Below are 21,028 nucleotides of genomic sequence, written 5' to 3'. Positions count from 1 at the left end.
ATTTCTAGAACACAGATGCCGAAAATTCCAATTCCTACACATTTACATAAAGCAAAGGTTGATTCTTTGGCAGTCAGCAACCTCTCCTCTGCTTACTTTGGCTTTGATGATTTGAGGAACGTTGTACCTAACTCTTTGTTTCATCTTTGCACCACCCTTCGCTTGACCTGTCACCAGATGTGCAAGAACACGACTCCGATGTACCGGCCGCCAGAAGTGTTGGACACGTACAACAACTACCCCATCAACGAGGCCATGGACATTTGGGTGGGTCCCCCTCTCTCTCTAAATGCCATGCTTGCCAGTTCGTGGACTTCACGAGAGTCTTTGCATCGCCACATGAAGACAATATGCCGCTTATGTTGCAGGGGTTACATAGAGCAGGTCTCTGATTCACTGTGGTTTCATGTCCAAATTCTGGGAAATTTCGATGCTGAAATTTGCGTTGGATTTTATCACAAGAAGAAGGGCTAGAAAAGATGACATTGAAGGCACTTAAGGGGGGACGTGGCTTTCAAAATCAACTTTTTTATTTCTTTGTGGATTTTGATGAAAATTGGCACAGCAACTGGAAATGCTTCTGTGATAACACCATAAAAATTTGAAGTTAATATATTGATAACTTTTTTATGTATGAAATTTTCTTTCTGTTCCGCTTGTACCGAGCTTGAGCGGCTTATAAAACACGATAGAAAACTTGTTCGAAGTGCTTTGCATTCCCAAATGAATGGACGAGGTCGTGACAGTTTTAGAATTTTTTTTTTACAACACAATGTTTTTTAGTTTTCATTTTTTTAGAGGTTAATGTGCAACAGGCATGTCAACTGTGAACGATTATTTGAATAAAAAAATCACAAAAAACAAATCTGGAAAACCAAAAGTGTCACGACCTGAACAGTTCATCAAGGAATGTAATGCAAGAAACGGAATCAAAATAGACCCAGCGGTCACGAAGAAATCCCTGGGACAAGCGACACAGGTGGCAAAAAAAACTGTTTTGAGAAAACGGCTTCCGAAGTTGCAACATAGGTTTCACATATCAAAAGTCGTCACGGTTGTAGCCTTTCATGTCCTTTTGAACATGGGGCTTCTGGAAGGCCTTGCCTTGAAATTGGAGTGCCTTTTCAGCCTTTCTCTTTCCAGAAAACATCATTTTCAGCTCCTCTGTGAAGAGTACATACCCCCCTTTGCAAACCAAACGGAGGGGAGAAGGGTTTCAATGGGCTTTCAATGCAAAGTAGGTTAGTTGGTTGGCTGTATCGCACTGGACAACCTCCTTTTGCAGTGTTGTCACCATGGCAACAAGTTAAGCATTTTTTTTACTTAAATTTGAACATTTTTGGCTTTTTTTTACGTTTTATCTTGCCTGGCACAGCAACTTAGTACTCATAGTGCAGGTGTTCATTGCCAAAAGTTTGCATACCACAAGGTTGAAAATGAGCTACTTTGAAGCTTGGTAGAGTATTCTGCATAACTCCCAACTTCAATGCTAGAGCATATTTTTTTTTACTACTTTTGACATTCAAGGCATCCAATATTTCTCGCAGCACAGCCAGTATGCCCTGAGCAATGGTATCAATAATTTACCTAAAAAAATCACTGTTAAATGCTGCCACAGTAACGTACATTTTTAACGCAGAGAGCATATTTTTATTCCTATATTACTAACTCAAACCTGTTTGCATGAAAATTACAAGTGCACGGGAAACGTTGCGCAAGAAAGGCGATATGGCTCGCGCGCATCGCAGCGCACGCTTACCGCGACATATCGAGCTTTGATTATACCTGATATGGCTGGTCAGGTCGCTTTTAAGATTAAAACTAACGTCGCAGGCATTAATTACAACTACTGGCGTTCAATCGTAACCGGTTGCCCAGTCATGTGATGCTCCAATGCGCGTCGGCTATGCCGTGCGCGCCGCAGCGTTTGACGCGTCGACTGTTTCTTTCTCAAGGCTAGCGAGCCCACAGTCTAAACACAGCAATAACTAAGCATGTAAACATCGCAAATCCGACTAAAAGTTCACTTCACGAACCGCTATCGCAAGCGCGCACACCGCGTCACCCTCCGGGGTCTGGCGACGGTGGAGTCACGCGCACCACGAAGCGTTCGATGACCTCCGCCTTTCGAGCCACACAACTTCCCGTAATCTGGCTCGTTATCTCTGGCGTTCCCATCGCGATAACGTCCGTGTTGAATACCACAGATTGAACAGAAACTCGGCCGAGCGAAGCGGCGAAAATGAACTCAATCCGCTCGCTACGCAGCTCAGGCGGCCGCCATCTTGCGTTGCGCCCGTGACATCCAATCAGGAGGTCGTTGTTCTGCGCCCCGACCATCTATTTCTAGCTTCGTTTGTGCGTCGTTTCTTTTCTGCCGTTTGTGCGTTTGTGAATGAACGAAGATAAAAGAGACGAGCAGAACCGGAAAGACGATCGCTCGGCCAATCTAACCATATCAAAATGGCCGCGCCCGGTGGCACCGTTGCGGAGATAGAGCGCTCCGAAAATTGCCGTTTTTTCGCCCTTTTGCGCTGATAGTTTGTCACCGCGCCTGACAAAAGTATTTTTTTATGCCACTTTGCGACGCTTTTCAGCGTAAAAACTTTGCAGACGCACAGAATAGGAAACATAGAAGCCGAATATGTGGGTTTCAAAAAAACAATGTTTTGGTCATTTTTCCGAAGTTGAAAGCCGCGTCCCCCCTTAAACACTTCTTGTGAGTTGGGATACAAAAGTATTAAAGAGACATGAAGATAAAATGCAAGTTTGGTTCATTCGAAAGACTGCCTCGTTGGAGTAAGACAGACACCGTGTTGAACGCTAAATTCAGTGAAACAAGCTGAGGAGAACGGAGAATAGGCGTGCGACACCCTAGCTACTTTTCCGCTTTGAACTACAATGTACCGTGTTTACTCGCATAGTGGTTGCACTCGCGTAATGATCGCACCCCTGAAGTTTGTCGTCAAAATACGACTTTTTTTATTTCCCGCGCAATGATCGCACCCTGAACTTGCCACAGCCATATGTCGTATGTGTGCCAAGTCTAGACGACAGTGGTCGTGCCTACGTTAGTTTCCTCCTCTTTCAAAGCAGAAATGGCTACATTATTGCCGTGGACTTGATGGTATTAGCAATATCGGCAAGCGTGAGTTCATTATTGGTGCGGAAGAAACTCCCACTAAATGTACATAATGTACTCACAAAACAAATAAATGAATGCGCTCGGCTTGCTGTGTCGGCAGCCGTGTCTTGATGTCCCACACTGTGACAGCACTACTTATTGGTCGACCTGTTCTCACCTCACAGCAAACTCGTTCCGGCGCGTTCCATAATTTTGTAATTCCGGTGTGTTCTGTATTGAAACACTGCATTTTGAATCGCTCGGTGGTCATTTAGTGGTCAGTGGAGTTTTTATTATGTTTTATGTGTTATGTTTATAGTGTTCATGAGACTTATCGTAACCATTCTGACCTGCAATTTGAGTTTTCTGCTCTGCGACTTTTTCCTGAAAAATTTACCTCGCGTAATGATCGCACCCCAAACTTTGCATCATATTTTTGGAAAAAAAAAAGTGTGAGCATTACGCGAGTAAATACGGTATTATGAGCAGTTCGTTGCGATTGGCTGAAGCCGGCAAAATCCAGCGCAAATTAAACAGGGATTATAAGCTTGCAGAATGAGCTGCTTGCACTTATATTTAGTGCGTACTCTTTTTACAGCAGTAAGAGGGGTGGGGTAAACAATGGAAGTTACGAACGCACATGTCTACGTAGAAGCAGTTAGTGCGACACTTTGCCGGCCGGCACTGCCTAACACAGCTGTTGAGTGATTTGGGCTTGTATGACACGACACTTAAGCACATAACCCTGTTTGTCAAGTCGTGCTTGCTGCTTCATGAAATGATTACTATCAACCGTCAGAAAACTATGACGGGTATACATGTCTGGTCAGAACCAGAGTGCGAATAGTGATCTTTGAGGGGTATTGCTGGGCCATCTAGGAGGGCGGTCGGTAACCAAGCTAACCAGTGGACGCGTTTCGGGAAAAGTGGCAGCCTGGTTGAACATATCTTTTGTGTTAGGTACCTGCCCTAGATATGCCGTTGTTGACGTCACGAAACATGCGAAATTTTGTGAAATTTGTGAAATTTTGGCTTGAAATGTTTTATTTCTCAATTAATGAAAAGCATTGTTTTCTGCTGTACAAGTGCTGAGGGTAGCCTAAAACACCAAATCTCTCAAATAAATAGAACTTGTTTGTGTCTTAATGGCCCTTTTAACCTTGTGAGGGTCGAATTTTTTCGCCAAATGTGACCCCCCCAGGATCGATTTTCGTTATTGCTGATTTAAATTCTTCGGATGAATCTAGTTTGAGAAAAAATTATCGTAATTTTTTTAGGGTGACCATAAAGGGACAAAAAAATCGTTTGTGTTGTTACATACATGTGGTTTATTCATGAGTAACACAAGAAAAATTCTAACTAAAAACGGGAGAGTAACAAGCCGGCACCTTTTGAGTGAATCGAAATCGGGTAGACATCAGTTTCGCGGGCGCAAAAAGCGGGAAGCGCCCAGAGGACGATACCGAAACCAGCCGCTGCGGCCTGATGCGCGATCGATAGACGGCGCACCGCTCCTATAAGAAACAAAAAAAAAAGAGAAAAGAGTATCCTCAGTTCCACAGGTGCCCTTGGTCTGTGGCAGGCATAAGAAGCGAGAGGTGCCCGGGCGCGCGGTGGGCGATACCCAGCGCGCCCCCTCGTTACCGGACGCGCAAGCGATAGCCGGCACGCTGCTCAAGTAAAGCATAAAAAAATAAAAAGGAGAGCCATCGGTGCAAGGAAATAATTTGACGTATTTCCGCAGTGTGGCAGCACATGCCAAGCAAGAGAAGTCGGCGAAAAAGGCATGCTTTTTAAACATACCAGCGATGATGGACATGTATGTTATTGACCATTTTGAAGGTGTTTGCAGAGGACGTACATGTACGTCTGTGACCCTGAAAGGGTTAATGTATAATTCATCATCAATCGAAAGTCCCCTCGAGTGTGCGTGTGCGAATTGCGGTTGGGTATGTTGACATTGCCACCCAATGGGGATGGTTGTTAAGGCCATTAAGATTGGGAAAGCATTTGTAATCATCACTGGCCAATCCACTTGAGCATATTGTTGCGCCTATATGCAGCTTTAACTTGCAGTTACCTGAAGGTTTAGCCTACCAATGTGCCAAGAAAAGCCAAACTTTTGTGTCAAACTGCTACTTGTTGACATTTTCTAGGTCGTCCATCAGTAAGCTACATTCAAGAGAGTTGCAAGTTGGGCTAGTTGGAAAGACATTCTTGGATAAAACCAGCGTGAAATGATTACCATTTTCCTGCCACTTACGTTTTATTTAGGCACCGTGATCAAACAACCCACGAAATCATGGAGGCATTCCACATAGCAGAACGAGGTGATAAGTGTGTAAGCCAAACAAGCGTGCGTCTCCATCCTAAAGAGATTGCATATCTGCGTGTGCCTTGACTGTTAACGTGTGTATATCTAGTTGTGGTATCACTGTCACCTTTGTAAACTTGTTTCGACCATGCGCACTGTCGTTTTATTACTCTATTGTTTGTGTTGAGTATTTAGATTCCCCCTTCCTGATATTAAAATTTAGTTGCTAGACCAGCGGCTGTCCTTGTCCCTGTCCTTGCACTTCCTTCTTCTTTGTCTGAGTTTGCGCTGGTTTTATCCAAGCTACATTCAACTGGGCTGGTGGGATGCATGCTTTATTCACATTCCAAAATGCCCGGCTTTGACTCCCGTTCAGTCCAAAAATAAATTTTCTTTTTGAAAGCATTTCTTCACTTTTATTCCCTTTGCGCCGTTGGCAATTTTCTGAGCTGCTTCACTCCTCAGAATCCAGTGCCAGATGCCAACTTCTGTGCTCAACTGGCAATTTACTACTTCTTCACTAAAATGGCAGGAGCATCAATATGCGTGCTTAAGTGTGAAGCAGCAGCTTCTAAGTACGTCCCGTGTCTCAAACAAAGCTTACTTCAAAGGGTGAGAGTCATGTACCCAACACAAGTGGTGCGTGTGTGTGTGTATAATGGCACATGCTTAGCTAATCGCTTGTCTGCTGCAAGTCGTGCTAATCTTGCTATGAGCATGGCTGCTGAGTTCTGCACCAAACGAGCAAAACAAAAATTCCTCCTGGTATCTAATTCTGCCGATGGGCTTTGAAGGCGAGAGCCTCGCGATAATTGTCATCTTTGTGCTGCTGCATTGTATTTGCCTCTCTTTCTCTGCTTTCGTTTCTTGGCACGTGTTACTTCCAACATCTTCTTTTCACCTACGCCATGTTTGCGTCTCTTTCTTTGCTTTTGTTTCTTTGTCCAATGGCGCGAGTTACATTTGCAAGCAGGCTGACCTAATTTGAATTACGTCAGCAAGCAGGGGTTCTGTGCGGCTGGTGTGTGCCTGTACTACTAATAATGCCATTATTCTAGAAGTTTTACATTTACAACGCACAGTTTTGTGAATTTTGTGAAGTGTTCCTATTAACCCCTCAGACCTTCCGATTCTGGGCCAATCCCCCAAGTGGGCATGGGCTACAAAGAAACGAACAAATTTTCTTCTACCGCTCGCAACGTGCTGGGATAGCAAAGTTGGTAGAACATCGGGCTACTACTGTGGAGAACCGGGTTGAGATCCCACTCGATTCCACACGCGGGTTTTGACAGGGAGCTGTTTTAAGCTTGAGTTCCATGCGTGCCGGGCGTCGCTCAGAACTCAGCGCAGCAAGCAAAGTGGAGAGGAGGAAGATGCTGCGCCAAGAAGTGTGAGGGAAAGTGGCGAGGAGGAAATGAGCTGAAGAGCAGGTGTGGGGAGGCGCGCGTCGGAGATTGGCAGCGCCTAGGGATGATGCAAGCTCCGACGTGCAGGTGTTCTCCTAGTTGAGAGAAATGGCATGCAGGCTTCAATACCCTGCACTAATGCATTGCTGGGAAGGCATCTTTCAGGGCAATAAAAGAAGTCTTGTATCATAATATAAAGGTCTGAGGATGTTCTTCTAAAATTTTTATTTGAAGGTCTACCCGTGGCCGATGAGAATTTTGACTACAGGATTTTGGTTTCACTGTGTTGTCGCACGGTCCTGGGGATTTTTCTTTTTTTTTTTTTTGCAAAATAAGCCAAGTAACTTGCATGCGATGCTCACGCATTGAGAAGAAACCACTCAACAGTGGCCCACCAGAAAAGTGCCAGGGAGAGCTGTGAAAGTCGATGGTGCAGTTTGCAGACAGTGCAACAAACAAGGCAAACACTGGTCAAAATGACCTCTGGTTGGAATCCACATTTTGGGCCAAATTCCGTTTGATCCTTACTTTCAAAGATTAACCGCACTCCTTTTTTTAATAGAAGTGTGGGGAAGGTGGGGGGGAGCAGTGAAGGAGAGCATAAGAGGTGGCTTGTTATCACCAATATATGCAAGGTCGCATGCCAGATTGTGCGTGTAAATCTTCGTAGTTAAAAAACTGTGAAGTAGTGGTATGTGAGGACATGTGCTTGCAACCAAATAGAATGGTTCATGCATGCTCGTGAAAACCCTTGAGTTCCTAAAGCTTGCTTGTCAGGCCTTGGAAATCCTGGAATTTTCGCAGACCTTTTTCTTCGATTTCCTGAATTTTCTTTTTGACGAGCAAAGAAGAACCGTGGGGCTCCGTAAGGGCAGTGTGAGCGTTAGATGTTCGGTTGATCTTTGTTAGTGAATGAAAATTGCCTTCATTCTAGCAATCATAAGGAATCTAACAAATAATAATAAGGAATAGTTGAAGAAGGGAATGTCGCTGTAGCCACCATTTCAAGAAGGGGACTTGCCTAAATACAAGTACTCTTGTTGAAATGTTGCTCCTGCAATGTTGTTGTTTTTAATGATTTCCCATAATTTTAAGTTTCTATCTACCCGTAAACACCAACCTTATTTAGATTTTGAACAGACAGGACAGGGCTGGAGACAGCACTTCCCTTGAAAGTCTTGGGAGGCACTTGGATTTTTTCCGTACTTACAAACGATGACTGAATGTTTCAAATTGGGGAACTGGAATGTGCATTACTCTTTTGTTTCATTTTGGTTCTTGATACACAAAAACATTGTGCGGCAAAGCTGCCTGTAACGTAGCCCAACTGTCAGCTCAAGGTCCATCGTGGAGTTTTCCTGACTGCAACAGCTGTGTGTTCCCATTGCGAGGAACATAAAAAAAAATGACTGTGTGGATGTTTTTGTGATTTTTTTTTAAAAAGATTCCGGGTAGTCTTTTTAAGCCAAAGGCTTCCCTTCTGTTCACTGCACCCCAAAGGGGTTGGATGTTTCTTCAGGACGCATGTGTGGCGCCGTGTTAAAATTCCTGACAGTTTGAAGATCAGGGTTAAAGTTTTATTTATTTATTTATTTTTTCCCTGCGTGCACCTGTCCAAGCAAACTGTGACTATGCCCCAGCTGCAACGAAGCCAGCACGTTAAAATCACCGCGAAACGCACCTACCGCATTTCCCGGCAGCTTTTTCTCTCTCGCCTCAAAAACATTGCACAAAGACCCAAAGAGGTGACAGGTGTTGTTGGGCGATGCCATTCTTTTTGCGCCTGACTGACTCCTCCACTTTTGTCTTTCCCCCCCCCCCCCCCCCCCCACTCAAGTTTTTGTTTTCCGGCAGGGCTACCTGCTGTTTTTTCCTTTTTTTTTTGCACAAACCACCCCATTTGTGCCTTTTACTATGCCTTTACAAGCTTAAAAAAAAAAAAGCAAGAACTGTGTCTGGAATGTGCTGGTATACTTCTTTTTGTTAACAATGCCTAAGCAGTGAAGAATAATTAAGCGGCCAGGTTGTTTCTTCAATGACCCAGGTGTTAAAAGTAGCAGAGACATTTCAGAAGCCTGGTTCACCAAGGTGTCGTCGCAATTCTCGTATCCCGAAATACACTGCGCTCACGCCGTTGATACAACCAAAATATATCCTATACAGAGGGAGTGTCATTTTTGTGTGCGTGCATGCGTGCGTGTGTGGTAGTGCTATTATTAACTTAATGACGTGCGAGAGCAGATGGCTTGCGTATTGTTTAAAAGGTGGTGCTCAACTGCGATATGCTAGAACGGAGAGTTGGGTGAGTTGGTTACAGCCAACATGGCACGGAACAAAAAAAAAGACAAAACACGCTAGTTTCGTGTGTTTCATCTTTTCTTCGTCCAGTGTCACGTTCACTGGCAGTACGAGTTCTTTAGTTGCCATATGTTATCACCACCACCAGTTCACATCAAGCAGGCAACTCTTGGGGCAGCAATTTTGAGGTGGGTGCAATAATTGTGCGAGGAAACCAAAAATTCGAATCTTTGAAGTCCAGTGGGAGGCATGCGGGCATTGTGCGGGTAAATACGGCGGGTCGCATTCGTCCCATTCGTATTTTAGCCACAAATACGTACAGGCCATTGTGTGTGCGGCCAAAATGTGTGCGGCCATTGAATGGCCGCACACAATTTCTTTTATGCAGTTTTTGACCCCGGATGCCATTGCGTCAGTGAAACGCAAACATGAACCAACCCGCTCCTTGCTCGTGGTTAGACTCCGCATTTTGTTAGACTCTGATGAACAGAACTCGGTTTGTTCTGTGAACAGTGCTGCCATGTGGCTCTCCTCTCCTGTTCCCCTTTCTAGGCGCTGGGCTGTGTGCTGTTCCTGCTGTGCTTTCGCGAGCACCCCTTCCCAGATTCGTCCAAACTGCGCATCCTCAATGCCAACTACAGCATTCCACCCGGGAACACCAGCTTCGAAATCCTGCACGACCTTATCCGTGAGTCTCTCTCTCTCTCTCTCTCTCTCTCTCTCTCTCTCTCTCTCTCTCTCTCTCTCTCTCTCTCTCTCTCCCTTTGGCTTTCTCACTCTCTCCTCTTGCTCTCTCTCTCCTCTCTCATCATCTCTGCTCTCTCGCTATCCCTTAATTTCGCTCCTCCCTCTCTATATCTTGCTCTGTCTCTATCTTCTCTCTCGTCTCTACTTTGTCACTCCCCTCACCATCTCCCTCCCCTCTCTCTGTAGATATTGCTCTATCTCTCTCGCTCCTCTCCCACTCCATCTTCCCCTTCTTTCTTGTTCTTTCTCCCCCTCTTCCCTCTCACTATCTCTCCCACTATTTTTTTCCCTCTCCTGCTCTATCTCCCTTCTCTCACTCTATCTCTCCCTTTACCCCCTCTCTCTATATCGCGCTGTATCTCTTTCCCCTCCACTTTATCTCTCTATCCTTCCTCCCTTATTCTATCTCCCTCCGTCTCATCTCTCTTCCTCTGCCCCTGCTCTCTCTCCTCTGCCTCTCCCATGGGTGTCATGGCTGCTGCCGCACTTGTTCCTGAAATGCCTGCCCTCTTTGACCTTGCCCTTGCCCTCTCCCCTTCTTTTCATTTTGCTTTTCCTCAACAGCGCCTGAAGCTGTGCACGGCTCTGTCACGATGACCATGCGGGGTTTTTTACCTCTTTTCGTCGTTTCCCACTTAGTGATGTTTCCCGTGACCTTGCTGTGGGCACATCACATGTGGCATTGTTTCAGACCCTGTCAGTGTCACCTCTTCACTTTCTGCGTGGCAGTTCTGAGAGATGGCGCTGAGTTGGGCTGTCGCGGCTTGTTCCCCAAGCCACATGTCACTTCGAATATCTGCTTCTGAACGTGTTTCTTTTCCCTTTTTTTTTTTTTTGCATTCAGTTTTCTTCTCTTTTTGTGACATAACAGGTGTCACATGCTTCAAACGTAGGAAGGCTCCGTTGTTGGGGAGAGACTTGCCAGTTCAGTAGTTCTTGGTGCGGTGGTTTGTGGCAAACGTGCTGCTCTGCACAAGGTGTTGTTCTTCTCCTGCTTCCCTGGCACTGGCCTCTTGAGGCCTGAGTATCATACTCGGATTCGGATACGGCTGCAAATCATCATGATCGACACGGTTCTCGAGGAGTTCGCGGGCCTAATCTCCTGGTGTTCGTGTTGTGCCGGTTGGAACCTTTCGGGCGGCATGCCTACGGTTCCCATGTTCTTCTCAGGTAGGAGGCACCAAGTCTATGTCTCATGGGGTCTGAAAGGCAAAATAGAACCTTGTTCAATTTGAAAAAGCTCGCCCATGCAAACTCGCAAAACTTTATTCTAGGCGCAAGTACACCTTTTAACAGAAAAAAAGTGCAAAAAGATTAGATTTGACACTACAGCAACATAGTATAGGCAAGAGTGGTGCAATATAGGCCAGCACTAAACATAGTTGGCAGTGTGTAAACTGCGCATTAACGTTGAAGTGATGCAATCAAACAGAACTCGAGGTCTTGGCAGGGGCTTTGGTCGGCAACTGCTAATCGCACAAACAAGATTCTGTGACATCGTAGAAAAGTCGCTGGAAATTAACTGGCGAGTCGCCACTGGTTCACCTGTTTCTTTTTTCTTTTTAATATCTCAATCATTTGTTTGAAGCTTGCACAAAATTTAGTGCCATTGTTATTAGGCAAAGCAGTGTATTTTCAATGAAGCACACTTTTATTTAGTCTTCATGGCCCCTTTAAAGGGACCCTGCAACACTCTTCATGCAGTGCAAGTAAACCTGCGCGACGTGTAGATTAGACCTCCAGGAACACCCGAGCCAAATATTACACGTGCACGTGAAGCGGTAAGCGTGCAAATTGCCGGGAAAGACACGGAAAAACCAACCGCTCTCTCTTCAATTCTCCTCATTATGCACCCCTGGCATGGCCTCTGCGATGTCAATCGGGCCATGGCTGTCCTGGCTGTCCTATTGGCTGTCGCTGGTCAACCTCACGGCTAAATTCTGGCATTTCCTGTGACGATCAGCCGTCGTCGGCACTGTGTATGAACCTCTTCTATGTGTGAACCTGTCCCCATGCTTTTGGTGTTTCTTTTGTTTTGAGTGCGCGCGGAGTTTGAGTGACGAACTAAATATTCCACTTTCAACAAGCACACTTGACAACAAACGTTTATTGCTCCAAAAACGCCCTACCAGCCTGAGCGCTTGCTTGCGAGCAGGCCACCATGCCTGCTTTTTTTGTGGCACCAGACCGGAAATAGACCCATCCACGTTGCGGGGAAAAGGACGAAACTCCCCGGCCTGTGACATATCGAAGGCCGCCAAACAGAACGCCGCGCGCCGCCCCACTCTCCGGGAGAGGGAACGTTTATGCGCGATTTTTCATCGCGCGTAGTTTCGGTGATAGTGAACGTGTTTTTGTAATTCTTGTGGGAGGAGATTTCTGGGGCAATAGACCTTACCCCAAAGTACATTCCGAGTAGTCGATGGTAAGTGTTGCAGGGTCCCTTTAAGGGACATCGAAGTGATTTGTAAACATTGCGGGATTACTAGCACAAATTGTAGTGTGGAGTCCATAGGCCATGTTTCGACCACTCTGAGTGCGTTTAGCGAATTTATTTAGTAGGAAAATCAATTTGACAATTCTGTCCTCCTCTCTGCATCCTCGGCCATTTCCTGTGGCGTTTTCGTGTGACGTCAGGAGGCGGTGACTTGGCTTGACTGCGCTACTGCATGGCTCGCCGACCGACAGAGCCAGTCGGCCCAGCGTTTAGTCTGCCGGCTGCTGATGGGTTGTCGCAGTTCGCTCGCTCAGTTGAAACTAAGCCACAACACATTTGTGGATGGAAGAATGTGCCTTTCTTTACTTTGTTGCTCCAAGTCCAGGTCGCTCCACACAAGCGCTGTACAAGCGCACATGCGACGCTTTGCTGACTGGTACGCTAGTAGGAAAATCTAAGGCCACTTGAAAGCGGGAGAAGAGTCAGCAAAGTTAATATAGGTACTAAGGAAATAAAATCAACCGAAACCTTTACCGTACAGCGTAAAACTAGGGAGCAGGAAGCACTTTTTTTGCGCTGGGCGAACAAGCACAGCGGTCAGCGGCACGGCTACGCATCTGCGAACGCTTTTCCGTCTAAGAAATGCAATTGCTAGACGTGAGATATTGTGGAAGTTTGGGGTACGCTTACTGCACGAGCACTATATAACAAATAGTCACCTAAGCTACTTGAAATGCGAAAACTAAATAAAAGTGTTAACTGGTTATACATTAAATACCGTATATTTCCAACGCTGGTAGCGCTGGACAGTGGCCGAGTGGTCTGGAGCGCTAGGTACGTTGTTTCGCAATTCACAAGTTCGAATCCCCGAGGGTACATTTTTTTAAGTTGATTTTTTTTTTTGTTTTCGGACAATATTTTCTATATTGAGTTCACCGTTTTTGGGCCGTAACGTTCACTGCTCCTCGAACTAATTCACAGAACGCGCACAGGTTGACAGTGACGCGCTAGCGTGTTCTCGTTGGCGTGCTGTTGCCATAAGCACCGACTGATTGAGGGCAGTGGGCACAGGCCAGAATCAACAGACCCTTGGCCTGGTGCGAACACAATTTTTACGATACAGGCGTGAGTGAGGCAAGCCACAAATATAGGGGAAAAGCGCATGGCATTTGAGCGTCTGCGGTGACACGGAGGACGTTCATCCACTGTATAGGCCTCTGCTAGTGATTACTACGACTCCAAGCTGTCCTGGGAGGCTTATCTTAGGCATTTTACAGCCGTCAACATCACAGAAGCACGGTATGGCGATTATTGAGATATCGAGAATGCCCATTAAACGATAACGTCGAATGTCAAGCATGTTGTTTCACAGAACTGAAACCGAAACTTGCTGTTCTTGGACATCGTCCAATCACGATGAACCTCCTTCCAACGTCACAGCCTTTAGTTGGTGCGGCCGCCGCAGACTGCACATGGTAGTTTTTCTTCTTTCGGGCTCTGTAAAATACTTACCGACTGAACCGGAGAAACAATGAAAAGTGTGTTAATTTGAGCCAGTGTACGCAGTGCAAGCGAAAACTGGAGCTTGACAAATTCACTTCAGTGCCCCTTTAAATATGCGCAGCCAACTGGCCCAACAACATACATACCATATTTATTCCATTATAAGGCGGTCACGATTATAAGGCGAGGGTGCAGTTTGGACAATCAAAAAAAAAAAATATATATATATAATGAGATTCTAATGTAAGGTGGGATTTGACTTTGATACTACTTTTTTGGGAAAAAACAACTTCGCCTTATACTCGAATGAATACGGTAGCGTATGTGTCTGCGTGCGTGCAGGGGGCATGCTGCAGGTGAACCCGACGTCGCGGCCCACGATCGTCGACGTGGTCGAGCGGCTGCAGGAGATGGGCGAGGTGAAGAACGTGCGGCTCGAGGACGCCCCGGGGCTGCACCGGAGGATGTCGGTGGCGGCGGCCAACGCCTCCCAGGTCGACACCAGTGCAGGGCAGCACGCCACGCCAAACTCCACTTCCGGTGAGCCTCCGCACGGGGTTGGCGGTCGAGTCTTTCTCTGCCTATGCTTTATTTTTATTTTTATTTTATTTATTTGTTTGTTTATTTGTTTTATGTTTTCACCCTGCTTTTGACTTCGTGGAAAGATGCGGTCGTGAGGGGACCAAGGATAAGTGCAGCTCAGTGCAAGTGCACAATTTGGAAAAGCAAAAAAAAAAACAAAAAACAAAAACAAAAAAAAAAACGTGTGGAACTGGGAGAATTAAGGCATTGTCAGTTATTGGAGGCTTCCAATTGGTATCCATTGAAGGTGGGGGAATGACAAAGATAATTGCGTGCGGGGAATGCGTTGTCATTATGTGTGGAGATATTCCACTCTGTCGTCATCGTCGGAAGTCTTATGTATATCCCCATAGCAATATATGCCACAGGTGTTGCTGAAGTTTTTCTTTTGGCACCATGAGCCACATCTGAAGCCACTATGTTCTTTCTGAATCGAAATGTCAGCTTTTTTTTTTTCTTTTTTGAAATCTAGCTGTTGATGTATGCGGTGTAGAATTGACGTAGCGTGCCACAAATTCTCTGCAATTTGCAGCTCATGGGGTTCGTCATCTGCTACCTTGCTTAACAGGTGCTTCTATTGGCCAATGCTGGTTAGCCTTTTGTATGAAATTGACATCTGGTTATTGAGACGCCGGTTATCTAGGCTTCCACGTAATGTTCGGGTATTCTCAGGGGATTATGCGATAACACAACAGTGCTTCTTTAGATTAAGTTATTGCGACTGGCTGAATATTCAAACGTTTGCGCAAGGAACAAGTAGGTGAGCATTTGTTTTCGCTCGTTGGTCGTTGCATTCTTGAATGCCTTAATTAAGGTGGCTGTCGTGAGCATTGAAGCTTTTATTTATTTATTTATTCACAGAGTGCAGGGCAGTAATTTGGCCCTAGTTACGGCGGATACATATGAAACAAGCAAGTTGCAAGAAACAACAACAAGAAAAATGCAAAGTAAAAACGAAAAACCGTAGCATTGCCCAACAATCTAGGCAATGGTTAAGTTTTTTTTTTTTCTTGGCAATGTGAGGTAGATGTTCTATAAGGCAAAAAACTACCCGCAGGGGTTCCCATGCATTGCTGTGTAGTTTGCAGCCTACCTGCTTTGGGATGTTTGGATATTGGAATCAAACAGGTGATTGTATCATTTCATTCAGCATAATTTTTTGCAAGAAAGTAATATACAGTAAGCGCTCTTATCGTTCACCATTCAAACGTCGATAAGCATGTGTGTTTGGAACTGAGTTAATAGGTGTTTGTTAGGTTTGCTTTAAACGAGTATTCATTTGAGGGGATAGTGGGGCTGAAAATGGGAGGATGAATGCTTGCGGGGGGGCATGCTTTACCGTAAGTACATTGTTTGGGGGCAAAGCTAAACTCCTCTCGTGTGTGAAACAATCCTGTGGTGTTCAGGTTTACGGGGGGGGGGGGGCAGATTTGGGAATAAGTGATGCACTCTTTGCACAGCCTTTTTAAGGCAGATCTTTTGTATGGCGAGGGTCCTGTCCATTTTTCATGTGCACGAGCAAAAGCACCTTGTGGCAAAGCCAACCTTATTGAATGGGCTCAGCAGGAGACAGCGGTAATCCTTCTTTTATTGAAACTTTCATGGGAAAAATTATACTAAAATTGGCCTCTAAGACTGCAAATTTCATTTACTCGTCATGAGTAATTAGTGCACAGTGAAGTTGTACAGGTTGCACAGTCCCATCTGCAGTCAGAACATGGCCGTCTATATTCGATATTCGAAGGGAGTGGCCCTTTCCGAAACGGCTCCAACTCTTAGCCTACCAAAATTGTCCCAAGAAAAATTACCTGACCATTGGCCGCTGCGTTGACTCTATCATTACGGCGAGTTGGATTTGCTGGTCTTATAGGTTATTTCACGCTACCTCAGCTTGGCTGCTCGTCCACCTGCTCGTGGTGGCAGGACAGAAGTGACAGCAACCTTGGTTAGAAATGATTAGCGATCTGCCATCAACTCCTATGAAGACGAACTCGAAGGACCGTGAAAATTTATTTGCATTATCAGAAATTCGTCTTAATTAAGCGGACTTCCTTCCTTTTTTTTTTTTTTTTTTTTTTGCATTGTACACGTTACAGGAAAGCAAAAGTGTTGTTCTTCTTAACCAAGACGTTCTTAGCAGTTTTGTGATTTTGGAAAAATCGGTTGTTTTTGGGTAGTCGGAAAAATATTTTTTCCCTGCCATAGAAAGCGATTGATGCTAATGTGTAAGGTACGAAATGGTAGAGGAAGAATGGGGCTTTCCAACAGTATTAGTTTCAGACAACAGATTTGTTACAAATATTATTGAAAAAAAATATCAAAACAGTAAACTAACAGAAAGAAAAAAAAATATAACATCAATGCTACTTTGCACGGGGTAAGCATAAAAAAACTTGAAATATACACTTTGAATACAATGCCCTTATAGAATATTACTGCAAGTATGAGCTCTGTAAGTATAAAAGTTATTTACATACATACAAAAATGTAAGCACTAGTGCCTGTCATGCCATCATGCTAAGCAGCTTCTCGATGCGGTGAAACAAAGGGTGGCTTCCACTAGCCAGCGCCAAGTGGTCCCACCCGGACTAAGTTGACACCCTGCAGCTAAGAGCTGTGGCCTTTAGAACAGGCCGGATCTGTTTACGTCAATGCGCAGCAGCGATAGAATGACCTTGGAAGAAAGCGAAACTTGGTGGCGGATACCTGTTGACATTCTGTAGCGCTTTGACGCACTTTCACTGTTCGTACTGAAGTTGACGAATCGAAGTTGTCTTATGTGTCTGTGCTGCTACCATCGTCCAGAGATTACAGCTCAGATTCATCAGAATTCATCAAAATTTGCCGCTCCTGTGGAGCATCGGCAAGCGGCATCAACGCCGCAACCGAAACCACGTGTGCGCGACAGCGAAGGAGCTAAAAAAATCCTCCCCTCGCAGCAGAAAAAACAAACTCGAAGGCAAAACTGAGGAAAAGCTTTCTCTTTTACCCTTTGGGTGCCGTTAGCTGTCCTGAAGCACTCGGAGAGTGCCAAAATTTGAATTTGTATTCATCGATGACCTACTATCGATAGAAATAGGCGCGGTCACAAAAGTGTTAAAATGAGAGTGTACTGTATTCACATTATGTACAGTCACGGGCAAATGAAATGCAAACAGGAAAATATGAACCAGAACGTACAAACTGCATGATTTCCTTCCTTGTAGGCCAAATTCACGTGTGACCTAGTTGCAAGAAAAGTTGGGGAGTGTGACTTTCCAAAAGTACCAATGCTGTGCCATTATTTGACCCCCACAAACAGCATTTTTCAATTGTGTGTGTTCTGGTTGATATTTTCGTGTTTGCATTTAATTTGTCCGCCACTGTACAAGACAGCCATTAAAAAGTCTGCTCGAGGTATGCCCCAGCCATGCGGTCGTCGTCGTCTGCCCTGGGTCATGTCGCTGTGGGGCATTGTCCACCCACGAGTCTTGTGAGAGCACGAGCAGAATTTTTTTTCAGGGCGTTAATTTTGCCTCCTGGTATAGAAGAAGGGGGTATGTCCCCAGAGTGGAAGGGCTCGTGATTTTTCTTCCTTTTTCTCTCTCCCCCTCGACAGCAGCTCCCGCTCGACCGCCCCCTCCCTCACTGAACATTCACGGCGGTGGCACGGCCACCGTCCACCCGGCACCTCCGTCGGAGGGTGGTGGCTGGGGCAGCAGCGGTGCAGGCCTCCTGACGTCCCTTCGGGGGGGCGCGGGAAGCCTGCTCAAGCGGCTGGGCGACACCTCCTCCAAGGTCATGCACATCGCACAGCAGTGAGTAGTGGGGGACATTGTTTTTGAGTGCCGAGCACTTTGGGGGCTCGCCTTGTCGTTGTAGCTTGGTCGCTGGACCCAAGTAGAGCCCCGCGGCGTACCATCGTAGTGGAGTCTCGTCGTAGCGGCGTCTCACAGAGCCTTTAAAAGGAAAGCGGTCTATATAGTCATAAGCGTTCAAAGCTCGTAACCCACTGGTGCTTGTCATACATCTCCCCGTTGTTTAGTGCAAAGAAAACTGCAGGTAGGCAGAATATACGTAATTAACGGGCAGCGCCCACGTTCATTTAGTTAGGAGTGCTCATTGTGTTGGTTTTTTTTTTTATTAGTAAAAATTTTTACGATAGTACGATAGTAAGTGCAAAAAAATGGCAGGGTAATGCCGGCACGTGTGGGAGGAAAAGCAAGCACAAAAAGAAAATAACTCCCGCTGGCGCTGTTTCAGGCACAAGCACAGCACAGCGGAGGCGGGAAATTTGAATTGCGTTGTAGAAACCACCGTTCCATTCACCAAGAGAGGAGTGAGATAGGGTGGCTAAGAGCATGATGGGTGGTAGCACTGAGCGGATAGCGGCCCATTATGGCGAATCACTGCTCTGCACTTCCGACAGCTTTCACATTGAGTGGAACGGCTTTAATTTTTTCTTCCCTATCTGCAGCAGTCGTAACCATGGAGTGAGAATACGTTGCCGCGAAAGATGTTTACTTAGTATGTGTTTAGTTGCCAGCATCGAAGCATTCCCGGCTGTTTTATCTGTGTTTGAAGCTAAGCACATGTTTCGTTCTCTTGCTATTGTATGCTGCGCAGGCTGTCTTTGGGGATAGGGAGAGGGCCGTCACTTGACTAGAATGCTCTTCCTTGATTACCAGTGTTCTCAATCTAATTCGATGGTTCCGGAAAGACTGATGCGGAGAGATAAACGCTCTAAGGGCAAACGCCGCAGCATTTCATTCGCCAATGCCCTACTGTGCATGTCACTTTAATGAGCCCTCTTTGCAGAGTCTGTTTATTTCTTGTTTGTTGTGGAGTGCAAGTTTGCCCCAACAAACCTTGTTTACTAAGAGAACCTTGCCTCGTTCATTACTGTGTTACAATATGTAGGAAAAAGAACAACCAATCAGTGCGGGTGAGTGATGAGATAATGCCCCTGTGAAAACCAGCACAGATTATAAAGCTTTGAAGCTGCAGTGGTAACCTGATGGACGAGATGATAGTGGCCGCAATTCACCCCAGGGCTGCGCATCGAAATGCTGATCATGGCAGCCGTGTAGTATCTTTTGTCTCCCATGACAAATGCCGCTAACCTAGTGCTTGTGACGTTGTCTGACTGCCCTAGGAAGTGCACTTTCCCCCTTCCTGTCTTATTCTTACTCCATGGCCGCAGCCCATGTGTCACGTGCACTAACGCTTTTGAATCTGCAAAATTTCGGGGTGAGCATTGCTGCTTGTGCTGCTCACAATTTGGCAGTTTCGCAGATGTGACTCGGAAAGTACTTTTGGTTGGTGGTTGAAAGTAACATACCTTAGTTTGGTTGATTGGTTGATTGTAGGGTTTAACGCGCCGACGCAACGCAGGCGATGAGGCCCGCCGTAGTGGAGGGCTCCGGATTAATTTTGACCACCTCGGGAGCTTTAACGTGCGCCGAAATCTCATACACACGGACGTTTTTGCTTTTCGCCTCCATCGGAAAAGCGGCTGCCGCCGCCAGGAATCGAACCCGCGACCTCGTGCTCAGCAGCGCAACGCCTTAGCCACTGAGCCACCGCGGCGGGTATACCTTAGTTTGGAGAGGGCTACACTGAAAAGTGCAGTCTGTTTTAGGGCGATGGCCTTAAGCACCCCATTCTGTGCATAACCATAGTTGTTGTTTGGCACAGGAAATGGCCACTGCTTGTAAAGTGTAGGTGAGATAAGTAGATAAGGTAAGCACCGTGTGTCGTTTCTTCTTGTCACTCTTGTTGCGCTGTTTTTAATTTCAGTTAGTACGCACCAACTAGCCCAAACCACCGTTGTAATGCAGTAGATAAGAACACGTGCAAGATTGCGTGGGAATCCACATATTGGCAGTGGTAGAACAACAATGAGCCTGCAGATTTTTATAAAGCATGTGCCACTATTAATGGGGTGATTAGTAATCTGCGAGGGGAGTTAACTTTTTAATCTTTGATTCTGCTAACGTGGCCAGCGTTAATATTAAAAAGGTGCTGCTTGACAGGTGGGAGTGGTGTGGACTAAGTGCTTTAGCGTTGAGTTCTCACTGGTGTTCTAAAGACACTGATTTTGTGCAAAATAAGTTGCTGTGTTTAGGCTCGCGAGCCCCTCTGAGGGTGTACTGGTTACGCAACCGAGCCATTTTTAAATTGTTTTTTTAGCTATTTGCGGTGTGGGACGGGATATAACGTGAAGTTTACACGACTGCTAACTTGCCTCCTGTCAAACTCGATGCGTTTAATACGCAGTCGCCCGGAGCACAGTGCCACTCATGGGTCGGTTGCAGAGTCCGCTGTTTCGTTTCAAAGTCCGGGAGAAAAATAATAAAAAAGACCAGAATTGGTTATTGGACCATGGTTATCAGTTCTGGGCTGCAAGAGAACGTGGTCTCTGCAGAATTAAAAAAAAAAAAAAAGAATGTGGTGCCTTTTCGTTTGTGCATTCCATTTGAATAGCCCGATTGTTGTTTTTCCCCGTGCCTCTCGCTCTACCCTCTCTCAGGACAATGGGCAAGGCAGACTTGGACTTCAACTACATCACGAGTCGACTTGCCGGTGAGCTTGGACTTTGCTCTAGTGACTAGTGCCGGTGACTTTGCTCTAGTCCA

The 21,028-nt window shown here is 45.8% G+C and overlaps 1 protein-coding gene across 1 annotated transcript in view; it reads left to right on the top strand.

The window, feature by feature from the left end:
- The window catches only part of Aux (cyclin-G-associated kinase), a 93,274-nt gene that overhangs the window by 21,615 nt on the left and 50,631 nt on the right, over positions 1–21,028 (top strand). The window contains exons 7-11 of the mRNA XM_077693209.1: positions 178–267; positions 9,695–9,830; positions 14,172–14,369; positions 18,010–18,208; positions 20,923–20,975. Coding sequence (XP_077549335.1) covers positions 178–267; positions 9,695–9,830; positions 14,172–14,369; positions 18,010–18,208; positions 20,923–20,975 — 676 coding nt within the window. The remainder of the gene's footprint in view (positions 1–177; positions 268–9,694; positions 9,831–14,171; positions 14,370–18,009; positions 18,209–20,922; positions 20,976–21,028) is intronic.

The sequence above is a fragment of the Haemaphysalis longicornis genome, unplaced genomic scaffold (assembly GCF_048455015.1).
Source record: "Haemaphysalis longicornis isolate Haplotype H1 unplaced genomic scaffold, Haemaphysalis longicornis Haplotype H1 scaffold_12, whole genome shotgun sequence".
In the NCBI taxonomy this organism is placed as follows: Eukaryota; Metazoa; Arthropoda; class Arachnida; order Ixodida; family Ixodidae; genus Haemaphysalis; species Haemaphysalis longicornis.
This window is presented reverse-complemented; position numbering and strand designations above follow the sequence as displayed.